Source organism: Lipotes vexillifer, unplaced genomic scaffold (genome assembly GCF_000442215.2).
Source record: "Lipotes vexillifer unplaced genomic scaffold, Lipotes_vexillifer_v1.1 scaffold1209, whole genome shotgun sequence".
Taxonomy (NCBI): Eukaryota; Metazoa; Chordata; class Mammalia; order Artiodactyla; family Lipotidae; genus Lipotes; species Lipotes vexillifer.
This window is the reverse complement of record NW_006786251.1, coordinates 372852-387762: the sequence shown is the minus strand read 5'-3', so window position 1 is coordinate 387762 and position 14911 is coordinate 372852. Positions and strand designations below refer to the sequence as shown.

The 14911-nt window shown below is 45.0% G+C and overlaps 1 protein-coding gene and 1 pseudogene across 1 annotated transcript in view; both read right to left on the bottom strand.

Annotated features, from left to right (window-relative positions):
• ANK3 (ankyrin 3) overlaps positions 1-14911 on the bottom strand; it is a 322709-nt gene that overhangs the window by 184940 nt on the left and 122858 nt on the right. Inside the window, exons 6-7 of the mRNA XM_007458433.1 lie at positions 12666-12851; positions 10685-10783 (exon numbers count right to left, since the gene is read on the bottom strand). Of these exons, the coding sequence (XP_007458495.1) occupies positions 10685-10783; positions 12666-12851 (285 nt within the window). The remainder of the gene's footprint in view (positions 1-10684; positions 10784-12665; positions 12852-14911) is intronic.
• Positions 7520-10558, bottom strand: LOC103073312 (SWI/SNF-related matrix-associated actin-dependent regulator of chromatin subfamily D member 2-like; annotated as a pseudogene).

Genomic DNA, 14911 nt, shown 5'->3' with positions numbered 1-14911 from the left:
GCTGAAGTGATGCTCACCTCTTCTCCATCTTTGAGTGGCTGATGTTCTTCCTAGCACTGGCTGGTGGTGGCCTTGATTGGGCTTTGATAGCTCAGAAACTGAGGCTCTGCTTCAAACACCCTTAACCGAACAAAGCCTGGCAGCAGACCTCGGTGACTAGCCCTTTGTTCTAGGGGAGTCTTCCAAGGTCAGCTACACTGCTGAATCACAAGACTCGTGGCTGCTCAAATCAACTTGCCTCTCAGTGTCTGACATTCAATACTTGGGTTTGGTGCACTTGCCTCTACCCCTCTAAGAGAATCCTACGGGTTTCCCATCCCCCTTAATGCAGCTCACATCAGTTTGGGAAGTCGGTCCCTAACACCAAGTGAAGCTCAGCCTGAAATTCTGATGGACCAGGGAGAGGACTGGGGCTTGAGGAAAGCGGGTTTGAATAGGTACTGGGTGCCCAGGAATAGTGGATAAGGAGGCCTGGAAGTTATCTGTTGATTCATTCTTGAATTCAACAAATATATATCGAGTCCTTCCCAGTGCTGGGTACTGGGTTACACTCCAGGGATCCCCAAATGTGTAATAACACGTAGGTCTGCCCTTGAGGAACTCAGAGTCCTGCAGGGGAGGTGAAGCGCAGGGTGTGTGAGGCGTATTTCACGACACGTCTACTTGAGCCTGAATAGGACTGTCCAGCTAATGCACGCACGATGCTTCACAAAGAAGCTGGAACTTACTAAATACTCAAGTCACGACTATTTTATGTCATGATTACTACACATTTTTACCTACAGAAGAAAGGAAAAAAATGAGCATGATTCCGCTGAGCACTAATTCCGCAGCAGGCAACGTCCTGGATGCTTTCATGGTACCACCCTCTGTCTTAATGGAATGCAGCTCCATCGGTACGTGAAAGGTACCACTCAGGGAGGCAGATCAAGGGCTGCCAGGCAGCAAAAATACAGGTCCGGCCTTCCCACGGTACCGTGAGGAATGGTTCTCCGAAATAAAATGCCTACCTCTCTTAAAAACTCTAAGTGGCAAGAGACACATTCTCCACGGCTGAGGCCTTCACGGGAGGATTGAGAAGATGAGGTTCACGCTAAAGTCGTTATCACAGAGGCAGGAACGTGGTCAGCATTTGGAAAGAGGATATTTACCAGGTGAGGAAAGATGTCTCATGGAGGAGCTGGAGATAGAGGGTGAATAAGGCATCTCAGGCTGCAAGGGGCTTAGGTAATAAACACAGTGTGCAAGACAAACAGTCCCACAGAATTAAGTTTCAAGGCCAATCACGGGGCAGGAACAACAGGGCACGATGAGCACACACACTGGGGCAAGGAGGGGAGCGACCTATCTTAGGGGGTCAGAGAAAGCGTCTTTGAGGAACAGGATACAAGCATCTTTTACACAGATTAAAAAACAGAGGCTCACAGAAGTCACTGCGGCATCCTCTCTGGCAACTGGAGACCTCTCTTGAGACCTATCTCAATCTCTGATATTTCTGAACTATCCATGGCATGAACTGGGGAGAAATTACTATGTTCAATTGCCAGCAGTATTTTTAGTCCTCTTTGGAAGATTTCAGTTCTGTTGCTGTCGGTGGTCACGGTGGTCTCTGCTTTCATAACGGGAAAGGCAGCACTCTGCTTTTGGAGCCCAAAGGGGCAAGTCTGTTAGGAGTAAAATTGCTTCTACTTAAAGCGTCACTTTCCTTGGAGGGGAAAGTTGCATTTAGAGATAATTATGACACTGAAGGGAAGGAGGCCTGAGGCTGATGGTGTCTCAGCTTTGCTCGAAAGAACTTTCTGTGATGATGGAAATGTTATGTATACAGTGTTAATACAATGGCTGCTAGCCACACGTGGAAACTGGCCACCCGACATGTGGTTCTGGGGAACGAGGCATAGAAGTTTACATTTAATTAAAATTAAAGTTCTCAGTAGTCAGTGGCTACTGAATTGAGAGCTCAGGTGTAGAGGAAACGGGGTTCCCCCTCTCTCTGGGACCAGAGACTAGGTTGAGGGGCTTAGACTCTGGCCAGAAGAGATGCAGTGTTGGTAAAAGGGGTTCTCGCTGAGGGAAGCAAGGGAGACTCTCCAACACAGTGGCTTCAGGGGTCTCACAAGGGACCCCTTTCCTGAGGAAGGGGTCATGGCCTATGGACTTTGGGGACCGTGTTATCCAGAACAGGTCCTTCAGCTCTGCCTTTTTTTTTTTTTAATCTCATTTTTAAAAATTAATTTTTACTGGCATATAGTTTCTTTACAATGTTGTGTTAGTTTCTGCCTACGGCAAAGTGAATCAGTTACACGTATACATATATCCACTCTTTTTAAAATTTCCTTTCCATCTAGGTCACCACAGAGCACGGAGTGTAGAGTTCCCTGTGCTATACAGTAGATTCTCATTAGTTATCTATTTTATATATAACAGTGTATATATGTCAATCCCAATCACCCATTTCCTCCCTCCCCTCCTTCCCCGCTGTAACCATAAGTTTGTGCTCTACATCTGTGACTCTATTTCTGCTTTGCAAATAAGTTCACCTGTACCATTTTTCTAGATTCCACATATACGTGATTATTATATATTTGCTTTTCTCTTTCTGACTTACTTCACTCTGTATGACAGTCTCTAGGTCCATCCATGCCTTTGCAAATGGCACTATTTCATTCCTTTATATGCCTGAGTAATAAGCTCTGCCTTTCTGCTGTGAACTCCCTTCATCAATCCCAAAGTTTTTAGAGAAGTCTTGTTGGAAACTAGAGCCAAGACTTAGTTGTGCTTTGGGGAATTAAGAGAGAGAGACTTTTCGGTATGGTTGAGCACGTGGGGCCCGCAACAAATTAGTAGTGTCAGGTCAGTGGCTTCCTTGAGTCTGGACCTCCAGGTCTAGCTTATAGGAGAAGTTCCTTAATATTTGCTAGAATGAATTTAACTGAGAAAGGAAATCTCCAGATAATGTTTATCCACGGACGTCGTTTTGCTTATGCACGTGCTGACCCCGTGTCGACCTCTTATTTGGGCAGAACGTAAAATCTGACACTTGTATGTTTCCATCAACAGGTTTAGGAGTTCAGCTGTCTAAAAACACTGCTCTCACTTTAACAAAAAGAACTTTAGATAAAATAGCCTTTATCTAAGAACTTTAGATAAAGTAGCCTTTCTTATGACATAACTGAGTTCCAAATGTGGCCGAGCCCCTGCTAAAGCTTTGTTCAAAACAACTGCTATTTGAGAAAGGCAGTCCAGTTGGACATGTTCACTAGTCACAGACCTGTGGCACACGTGCCAAGTTCTATCACACACAGCTAGAACATCACACAGCTAAGTACCTGGGTCATAGTGTCTCAGCCTCCCTGGGCAAGGCGCCTTCACAGATGGAGATTTAGGCAGTATGGGGTAGTAGGAATGGAACCTTTTGAAACGTAGCTATTAAAGATACCGTCAACTATGAAACTGTTCTTTTTTTCCCTTTTTTTTCATTAAAGTATAGTTAATTTACAACGTTATGCTAATTTCTGCTGTATAGCAAAGTGACTCGGTTATACACATATATACATTCTTTTTTTATATTCTTTTCCATTATGGTTTAGCCCAGGAGATTGGATATAGTTCCCTGTGCTATATGGTAGGACCTTGTTGTTTTTCCATTTTAATTGTAACAGTTACATCTGCTAACCCCAAACTCCCAGTCCATTCCTCTCCCTCCCCCACTCCCACCTGGCAACCACAAGTCTGTTCTCTATGTCTGTGGAAACTCACTGCTCTTAATAGAATGATTCACATGATATAAAAATCACATTTGAATTATTTCACACACACAAAAAACTGTCTCTATAGATAACTAAGATTTCCTTTGTCAAAAAGTGAAAACTATATAACCTGTGCTTCCTTTTCTACTACATGTATAAAAGCCCTTAAAGCCTAAATTTAAGGGCTTTGTATTCACTAGCTCTTTCCAGTTGCTTGGTAACATTTACTTTTTCCGTTTCATCCTTACATGTCTTACTTACTCTGTATATTTCAATCTGTAAACCTCCTGAAATCCTTTTGGAAACAAATGAGGTATAGCACTCAAACACATAAATCCGTAATCCTTTCAGAGATCAGAACAAAAAAGTACTACATACCAAGACCAATAGAAGGATATTTTATTCAATTATCTTCCCCAAATGGGAAGTTAAATAATAATTTACAAGAGAAAGGTTAATGACGAAAGTGCAGATTAAGTTAGGTGGTCCAATGTATCTGATGAAAAAATGTCTTAGCCAGCAAAGTATTCATCTATCTTCTTCAATGAAGGGAATTTTGCAGGCAACCAATAATATAATTTGGCCTTTACCTACTCCAGGGCATCAATGCTCCTTACTGGAAAGCGAATCAGGAGCAGCTCTGGTGTGTCTTACTTACATTCTCTTCCCCAAGAGAGCTAGGATGACTTGCTAAGAGAGCAAGGGTCACGCATAAATTCAGATGGTGTCAAAGCCAACTCAGCAGACACAATTCAGAGAATGCAGCATGCTGACACTGCACTGCAGTCTTCAGCAGCTATTCTATTAACTCCCTGCTGTGGACCCTTGAGGCTGAACAGGTCTGGATAATCCGAAAGGAAATATTTAAGATGTCAGACAGGAGATCTTATGCAATATGTAAACATGGCAAACTTACAACACAAAAATCAAAATTCACATTATAATAAAAATCTAAGGAAAGGCATTAATAGAACAAATAAGTATCCTATAAATCAGTTACCATCACTGCTGCTCTGGGGTATACATTCACCACTGGCTAGGATCTGCTTTCTTGCTGCCTGAATTAGCTAGCACTACAAAGAAGCATAGAAAGCAATCCATTCTATTGTGTCCTCTCTTTAGTCACACCGCGTTTGGCTGTCTCGCACCTGCCTCGTATCTGCACGTGCACTACACGCAGGAAATGATTCCAGAAGGGTTATCCCTACTCCTATCCCCAGCTCTCTTCACCAGCAGGTAGCTATTCTTGAGGTCACGCCCTCAGCCCACAAAGAACTACAAGACTGTATCCGCCTTTCTTCAATGCTCTGTCCCAGCCAGGAAGCAGAAATCACAGCCCCCCTAAGACAAAGGTTGCTGCTGTCATGTTGTAACTTGACCTCTAACTTTCTAATCTATACCTCTATCTCAACGCAGTTCCTGAAGCATACGATTTATGGTTATGATTTGCACCTAGTTCTTTGCAACTGAGGCTTAATGATCCTTCCTTTATTGTTTTGACCAGGCAAAATCTGATCCCATCTGTGTTCTAGGGCATCTTACTTTCACCTGCTACATCCCTGAGACAACTCTGACCTAGAAGGACCCCACTCAAGTTGGGAAGGGAGAGGTCTCTGTAATACAAAAGGCTAAATGCTGGATTGTTACATAACGAAATTACTGGAGATTTGGAACCTACAATGGGTTTCTGAAGGCAACTAGCAGTTGCCTCCAATTAAGCTTTTCATGAAGACCAGTTCTGCTCAGACAGCCTACTGCAAGCCATCCATCACGTATGGAGGGAAGCATGTGTTGTAGGGTGTAAGCAACAGTACAGGCCTCCCAGTAAGTATGATTAAATTCCACCACAGCCTTCAGTTCAGAATGCTATGAGGCCTCGTTAATTAGGAATGTCTGGAGAAAATGCTTTTCCAAACCCGCAAAAAAGTCTGAATTTTAACATATTTTAAACAAAAGCACAATGTGACTTTAAAATCACATATGGTAATTCAGACAAGGTTAACAACGTAACAACGTGGGTCTGAGGTCTCCACTTTTTTTTTTAAACATCTTTATTGGAGTATAATTGCTTTACAATGGTGTGTTAGTTTCTACTGTATAACAAAGTGAATCAGCTATACGTATACATATATCCCCATATCCCCTCCCTCTTGCGTCTCCCTCCCACCCTCCCTATCCCACCCCTCCAGGCGGTCACAAAGCACCGAGCTGATCTCCCTGTGCTATGCGGCTGCTTCCCACTAGCTATCTATTTTACACTTGGTAGTGTGTATATGTCCATGCCACTCTCTCAGTTCGTCACAGCTTACCCTTCCCACTCCCCGTGTCCTCAAGTCCATTCTCTACGTCTGCGTCTTTATTCCTGTCCTGTCCCTAGGTTCTTCAGAACATTTTTTTTTTTTTTAGCTTCCATAGTGTCCACTGATCTTTAATCAATAAGTTAGCATCATTTGTAATACCACAGTCATTGTTTTAATGTAAATGGATGCTTTGGAATTGTTTGAAGGAGTCTGAAAATACTGCAATTTGTCCTCTTAAATTGCTTAAACATTACCCCAATCTCCTTATTTTCAGCAGCATCAGGAAATTTCTGAACAATGGCACAAAGACAAAACTTCAAACACTACCCTGACATGAATTTTCCAAATGTCCTAATTAGAAGATGTGACTTAATGAGGTTTTCTGTGAGTTAGAGATATAAAACCAGAAGGATGCATCTTACAGACACGAGCTTCAGTTTTCACATCGGCGTGCCCTGTTTATACATGACTTAAGGAAGTACTTAACTTTGTCCTTCACAATGTCACACTGGGCCTTGGGTCTGCCATGTTGCTGAAACCCAAGGATGCCGTTAGTGCAATAAGAACATGGCTCTAGAGTGACATGAGCTGCCTCATTTCAACTGATAAAGGCTTTCAGCAGGCTGATGACTATAGGATAGGAAATAGCTTTTTTTTTTTTTTTTTTTTGCCACCAATAAACAAAGATTTATTTGGAAATCTCCAAACCTGCCAGAAGTGGCACTTGCCAAGCCCCAGGCCCACTGTCCTTCCCAAGCCCCAAAGGGGAACAACAGTCCTCTCCACCGCTTCCCTGCCCTCCCCCTGCCCTCCCCCAGCACACTCACCCACGCCTCAGGCCCCGCCAGGGAACTAGCGTGCCCTCCCTCTAGGAGGCGTTACCCCTGGGCCCAAGAGCTGGGGGTGCCAGCCCTCTGGCCTCTCAGGAGATGATGGCGGCCAGAGCCGCTTGCATAGACTGAGAAAAGAAAATAAGGAAGGAGATACCAAGTAGGGCTCCCTGAAAAACCCCAGCTTACTCCTGTACAAAAAAAGTGGCTCCTGTATAGAAAAACCTGCTCCACGAATAGTGCAAATACCCAAAGGAAAGGAAAAAAAAAAAAAAAACAGCAGCAAGGCTGGGCTGGTAGGAATAGCAAAGAACTTTGGTTTGGAAAGGCTATAGGAAGAGTGTGAGCTGTGCCCCTTTTCCTCGCCCAGCTGCCCAGAGCCAGCGCTGACACTCGCCTCAAAGGGGGTCTGTAAACAAGCAAAGCCAGGGGCCTTTGTGATGTCAAAGCACAGCCTCCAGGTCCTACTTGGGCCTGCCTGCAGGGGGCACAGGAGGCCTCTGCTGTGAATCCAATTAAAGCCAACGTGTAAGTAGTAAGGCTTTGGGGACTAAGCAACACGGAATCCTCTTACTACACTTACGAAACTAAAGCTGAGGAGCAGAAGGCGACAGGAGACACCCCTCACCCCCTCCTTGTCCTACATGTCTGTGTCCCAGAGGGTGGTCCCCTTCCAGGCTGAGGAGGGGGGTGCTCCAGGGCTGGGAAGAAAGGAAGGGATCCCTGAGCCTGCAGTCAGGTGGATTCCCGGCACCTGTTCCAGTTTCTGCCTTTGCTGCTGCACCTGGGCAAAGATGCGCCTCCCCACTGCTTCCTGGGCCCAGGGCTGGTGGTAGAAAGCAGCTCGTCTCTCCTCCTCAGGATTCCCAATCACATCAGTGATGATCTTGGGAACGGAGCCATTCCTGGATGAAGTCCTGGGGGGTCAGTGCTAAAATTGAGCATGAGATCCCTCTGGGTCTTCAGCTGGTTGATGGACTCAGTGGTCTAATGGAGCTTGACATCAAGGGTGGCGATCTGCTGATTGGTGGTGGAGGCCGGAAAATTGCTCACCTGGGCCTTGAGTGGGTCATCCACCTCCACATCAATGTCATAACAGGCTGTCTTCTTCTGGTCGTTAGGGTCCACGCTAATGACGTGGTTGATGACAATGGGGTCTGGATGCTGCAGCAACCCGGCCGGCTTCATGAGAATCTCAGAGAAACGGAGTCGGCCACAGCTGAAGATCTGGCGGAAGTACCGGTCCCGCTCGTTGCCGTCCTGCAGCTGGTTGTGTTTGACGTAGAGCCACAGGGCCTGCATGGTGGCAGCCCTCGTGTGTGTGTGCACCCCCAGCAGCCTCGCCAGTCGGTGGTCCGACTTGTACTGGGGAGGCTGATGATCCAGCATGAGCAGGCGGATGCACCTGACGTTGAGGTCTTGGGCCGTTTCACCTGGAAGCCATCTGTCTCCTGGGTGGTGGGCATCCGATGCCACTCCAGCAGGTGGTTGTCAGGCCCGTACAGTTCCTTTGTCCAGCTCAATGACGAGGCTCTTAAAGACCGAAGAAAACTTCCTCTTCTGTTTCCTAGGATCATCCAGCAGTTTTCCCTCTACTCGGAGTTCCCAGGAAGCCACCTGGTCCCCTGCGGGGTTTCCCCCGGGGGGTCCCTGCGGTTCCCGCGCTATCACCCTCTGCCTTGCTGGGACTGAACGTACTAGAGATATCGATCCGCAGCTTTCGTTTTTGCGTCAGAGGCTTTCTGATGGCCTCCTGGATCTCCATCCGCTTTCGAGCAACGGTCTGGTCCAGCTTCCGATCAAAATCCAAGCGATCCATGTACGGCCTGAGGCTCTGGGACAAGCTCCCGAATTCGCTGAGGTAGAGCTTTATCTGCCACCTTCTCCTCTTTAACCCCCGGCGCTGGGCGGGCATCGGGGGCTGGGCCTGGGGCACAAGCAGGCATTTTCGGAATGGGTCCATCACGGTGGGTGGCATGCCAGGTCGAAGTGGGGCAGCTGTGCCTAATGGGGAGCCTGCAGGTGTTCCCACCTGCAAGCCAGCCATGGGCATCCGGCTCCCTGGTGACCCGCCAGGCCTCTGGTAGTGCGCCGCAGGACCCCGGGGCCCCCCCACGCCTCTAGCCGGCCCGGGCCCACTGAGCGCCGGTCTGGGCAGCACGCCGGGTCCCGATGGCAGAGGCGGAGCTCCCAGGGCCGCGGCCAGACATCGCTCTGTCCCTGGAAATAGCTTTTATATTAGCCCATTCTGAGTTCGTATTAATTTTTATAGAACTAATGAATTATAAGAAGGAAAAGAAAAATGAACCCTTAACATCAGCGGAGGGAGGCGGAAGACTGGAGGGGTGAAGAGCTCTGCGGCTGAAATTCTGCCATTTCTCATTTGCTAGCTCTGTGATCTGGACCAGCTATTTCTTATCTCTAGGTCTTGGTTTCCCCTTCTGTAACACAAGGATAAGTAACACTTTTCTTGATATAAGAATAAATGAGGGCTTCCCTGGTGGCGCAGTGCTTGAGAGTCCGCCTGCCGATGCAGGAGACGCGGGTTCGTGCCCCGTTTCGGGAAGATCCCACATGCCGCGGAGCGGCTGGGCCCGTGAGCCATGGCCACTGAGCCTGCGCGTCCGGAGCCTGTGCTCCGCAAATGGGAGAGGCCACAACAGTGAGAGGCCCGCATAACGCAAGGAAAAAAAAAAAAAAAAAGAATAAAAGGTAAAAATGCTCAGCTTGGCATCTGCTTCAAAGATGGTATTACTTTTACTACCGCTACAACTGCTGCTGGTACTAGCATTATGAGTGTTCTCTCTATCGGGTCTACTGCCACTTCTCCCCTAACAAGTGAGGTTTTTAGCAAAAATTATACTTCAAATGCTATGTGCAAAATCACAGCGCTGCTGGTGCTGATGTGTCAGGCGCTGCGCTAGGTGCCCTGGGTACGCTCACTCCTATTTCTCAGTGACCCAGTGCAGGAGTGCTGATATACGTTTTTTTATCACCAGGTATTATTTAATTTCATAATCCATATTAACTTCATCTTACCAATGAGGAAACTGATGGACACAGAAAGAAAAGTTAAATCCCAAACTGGAACCCAGGGAGTCTGAATCCTGAGTCCCCACATCGAGCCACTTCTCTGTTCTGCTTCCCACCTTGTTTCTACTTCTGATAATGCTGTTGCTGACGATCAGGCCTAGAGCTAGACCAGCTTTTACATTCAGGGCCATATTACTCTGGATGTCTGAGCGGCTGTCCGGGAGTACACATGACACAGTAATTCCTTTCGCTATGATTATGAGCTTACTCAGGTTACAGAATCGTGTTACTCATTCTGAAAGTTTATAGGGGACAGAAGATAAGAGCGAAAGGTGGCCTCTATTATTTGGGTTCTAAAGTCTGGGCCTTATCCAGACATTCCAACTCTTTCCCACCTGGAAGATCGAGACCCTGATTTTTAGAGCACTGTTAGTGCCATCCGGCCCATTTCTACAGTCTCAGAAATTTCAACTTGGGGGACAGTGTGTAGTTTCCGGTCATCATTATTTAAATCACATTTCCTATATATTCACTTAGATATTTATCACCCACCCCTACTCCCGACCCCGATCTTGGTTTTCTTTTCCTCCTAGGAAATAGGCACACCTGTACGCAAGCGAGAAAACGCACTAGGATAAGGAGACATCACACCTTCCACTGACCGGGAGGACCCTTGGAGGTCAACTGTCTTGACCTCCTCCTCATGTTGGGGAAGGAGGGTTAAGAATCGTTTCAAATGCTTGAAGCGCACATCAGACTGCAGCACTCTTACCCGCGCAGTGAAGTCCACGGCTGCCGCTCGGTTTAACAGCAATGTGGCCACGTTGATATTTCCATAGTGAGCAGCTATGTGGAGCGGAGTGAAGCCACTCTGGAAAGAAAACAGAGCAGACGTTCAGCTGATTCCTGCCGGCCTCTTGCCTGACATGTTAATACCATAACCCTGCCCAGATAAAAACGGGGAAGCAAAATATGCTGAGGTCCACATTCCATTCTGTACTAGGTTTCTTTCCATTAGTGCCAATTGCTCATAGGATTTCAAAGAGATGCCAAACTCACAGGCAGAGGAATAGCCAGGAAGGAATGAAGGGTGGAGACTGAGCCATTTTAGTAATCCAGGAACAGAACTACACAGAAACCAATGTTTCCAAAAGTTAAAATAGGGATGACAAGAAATATCTTGACAGCTCAAAGAAAGTTCGCTTAGTACCACTGTTTTATTATTCATAGAATCGTCCATTGAAACTCTGTCAAAATTTAACTTGTTTTATATATTCAATGTAGAGTCAAATGAACAAACGGTAAAAGCCAATTTTAATGATGAAAGCAATTTGGGGGGAAGAGGTACTATTACAAATTGGTCTTGAATCGTGGTGAATGCATTTCGTGAAGAAATCGACAAGCTGGTCTCTTTAGTAGCAAATGCCTACTCGATAACACATTTTTCTGGATTATTCATACCAAGGTCATTTTACTTCCTTAAAAAAAAATGCTAAAACATGCAGCGATTCACTTAGTCCCCAAAGATTTAAACCTTATAGGAACTAGATGCATTTCTAAATTGTTAGCAAGCTTCTCAGCCATGCTAGCGATCTGACTGACTCTTGTCAAGGGTGGGTCATATGTGTGCCCTTCTGAGGTAACTTTCATCTTGCTGACACCACTGAGGGTAAGTGTCATGCAGAACTCTAGAGAACCAATCCTAGATGAGTAGAATGACAGGGTTGTCTGCAGCTTTAGGTACAGCTGATAAGTTTCTCAAGTGTCAAAACACTTCGTGTCACAGAACGCTATTGAAATACCCTTAAGTTTCAAGGCTTCCTCATACTTCCTTTCAAACACCAGGTTCAGCTGCAGAAAGCCCTGGTAATCAAACTACTATCTTCTCTGGCACATGCTACTTTGAGGGCGGGGGTATGAAGCAGGTATCTAGCCTACAGAAGGCAATGCAAAGAAGAAGGGAAAGAAATGAGGTGGTAGCACTAAGAAATGGGAAAATGATGATGCAGATATAGATCATATGTACACGTATATATATATATATATATACCTCTGTTGTTCTATTCACCACCATCTAGGTTAACACATTTGGAAGCAAGGAGGAGGAAAAAATGAACGGTTAGTTTGCTGTCGGTGATAATGGATGGCAGAAAGCTCATGACAGCTAAGTGACGAGGATGAAAGCTCTGATGGAAGCACAACAGGCACAGAAAGAAAGCTAGACTGAATGAAGGGCTACATGATGGCCTATTCCAAATGCCACATTTCCTTCACAGAGACTTGCAAGTGTCTAGACAATGGGAGTTGTTGGCTGGGACCCTGGCTGCTGGCATGGTTTCCACAGCTGATCAATACTCAGCTCATTGCCTACCATCTTAGATAGCCACCAAAGGTTTATTTTGTGCACACCGTGGCTAGCATTTTGTAATTTTTCACCTTGATGTTTGAGCTGACGTGTTAACTACATTAAAAATATATGTTCAAAGGAAGGACACTGTTGGGTACGTATCGATTGATTTCTTTTGAGGTGGCCTCCATGTTAGCACACATAGGGCAGCACCCACAGTTCCCTCCCAGCTTTAGATGCCAAGGGCGCGGGATGTGCCTTCAACTACATGACTTGGGCGCTTGATTTTATTCCTTTCAGTGCAGCTAAGTGTTTGGCATAAGCTCCAAAGGGAGCCCAGGCATTCTTCACATTTGGGTGCCTAACATAGGATGCTGCACGAGGGGCTCGTTTCCCAGGTCCTCACCTTCGACTCTACATCTGCATTGTTGTCATTCTGCAGCAGCAGGGCGGCAGCTTTCGTGTCATCTTTCCTGGCAGCGATGTGAAGAGCTGGAAGACGCACTTTTCCTTTCGTGTCGTTTTCTAGCAGGAGTGACACTACTTGATCGTGACCTTGTTGCAAAGCTACTGCCAACGGTGTGAAGCCATCCTGCGAACAGACGGATGGGTCAAGACTGGTCCCTATGGATATTTTCTTCTTCATTAACAAATAAGAAGGTGACCGAGTGACCAAGTGTCAATTTTTGTTCAGGGTTATTAAAGCTGACATACTCAAGTAGACATATGTGGAAAGAAATTTAAAACTACACATATACCAAAGCAGGAAATAATTTAAAAATTTGTAATAAGTTTATGGGTTTCTTTCTGTGGAAAAAGTGGGTAAATTTTGAAAGTCCTACCTAAACAAGAAAAAGATGGCAGAATTTCAGTATCCATAAAATAATCTCAGCAAAAACAATTACCTCTCGGGTTAAATCCAGGCAAATTTTTCAAAGGAGTTCATTTAAGTCAGCTGTAAACATTTCCACTGATAATTTAAAACTGTTTCATCCAGTACCTTGTTGCCTAGCAGATCCTGTCTGCTTCATCACCTTATCTTGTGGCCTAGTGTAAATCTGGTGCTCAATTAGTATATGTGAATTGAAGAACTATACTCACTGCTGTTTTAAGAAAGATATACATGAAAGACTCGTGGCTTCTCTGACCAATGAAAGAAGGGATCATACAAAATGTGACTAAAGGCAATTCAGACATACACACACATCTATATACATCGAGTCTTCCCACCGTATGGCCCCGGGACTTGACAAAGAGAAGACAGCTACAGATTTCACTGTGGTTAATTAATTTGTGGATGCTCTGCTGACTGTAGAACACATAGCACAGAGTAGAACATCCCAGGACTGGCTCCCAAATTTTAATTCTGCAATGCTTTCATTATCACACACTCAAAAGAACATTTCAAAATTATTTTTACTAGACAATTGGCAAGTAAGTTACTTATTATTTTATTCGGGTCATGATATTTTATATCTGTAGTCCCTGTGGCACAAATCGAGGGCTGCTCTAATGGAAGAGTGCTTATAAGGGAGAAAGAAAAATCAGAGTTACTTGCATCCTCATGTCTTGTTGGTTTTCCTAAAAGACCACTTTCACCACTGTATTCCTTGCTGGAAAACACCTACCACTCCTACCACTTATTTGGCTGAATGCAAATCAGCACATTTATATTCAAGGATGTGTAAAATATTGGCCCCAGGCGCCTAAGTGACAGTATTGCCCAGGCTCTTCTCATATAAATCATCTCCATTCTCCTTTCTAACTGGACGTGCGGACCATCTCCACCCTGGCATCCAAACTCAGGCTATTTGCTGCACCCTGAAATGTCCTCCTTGTTCTACATACACAAATTCTATCTATGCTCCAAGCATCAAGATCTGGCTGAAGTTCCACTTGCCGCTTTCAACTTTTCCAAGAAGACCCAAATAAGGAAGAGGATGAGCATTAGACGCAGCCGGAAGGACATTCCCTGCAACCATATGCAAGATAATTGAGAAAGGCGGCATACAACCTGGACGTCAGCAAAATGATTTCACAGGTTACACTGAGGGACATAAAGTTTAGAGTGTAATTTAATGTTATGGAAAAAGGAATCTACATAACCATGTAAATATATGATCTCATTTTCATTAAGATAAATGTGTGCATTGTGAACATGGACAAAAAATCTGGATGAATAAACAGAATGTTATCTCTAGGGAAAATTAACCATGGTTTTTTCTTCTTTTTGCTTTTTATTGTACTTTCTCATTTATTTAATACACTACTTTTGAAACAAAAAGAGAAAAATACATTAAAAAAAATGGAATGGTGAAAGGAAAATTGTGTATTAAGAGTTAACGTTACATCTCACTTTTAAAACCTGAGCAAAACCTAAGGGGTAAAAATGACAGCTCACTTCTGCTCTGCAGCAAAATGAAATGGCTACATTTCCACTGATAGGAATTTTTCAATCCACAGGGCCTATACATAAAGGAAACTACCTTGCACCAGAAAATCAACTGCAGCTGAGACATTAGCACGGACAAGAATGTGCTTCCTGCACAAACCAATTAAAGACACAAAGTACCAGCCCTAAGGTGTTAACAGCTAAAATTAGCAGCTCTAGATTTTGTTTCCAAACCAAGTTTAAAGGGTTTGGTTTGCTCT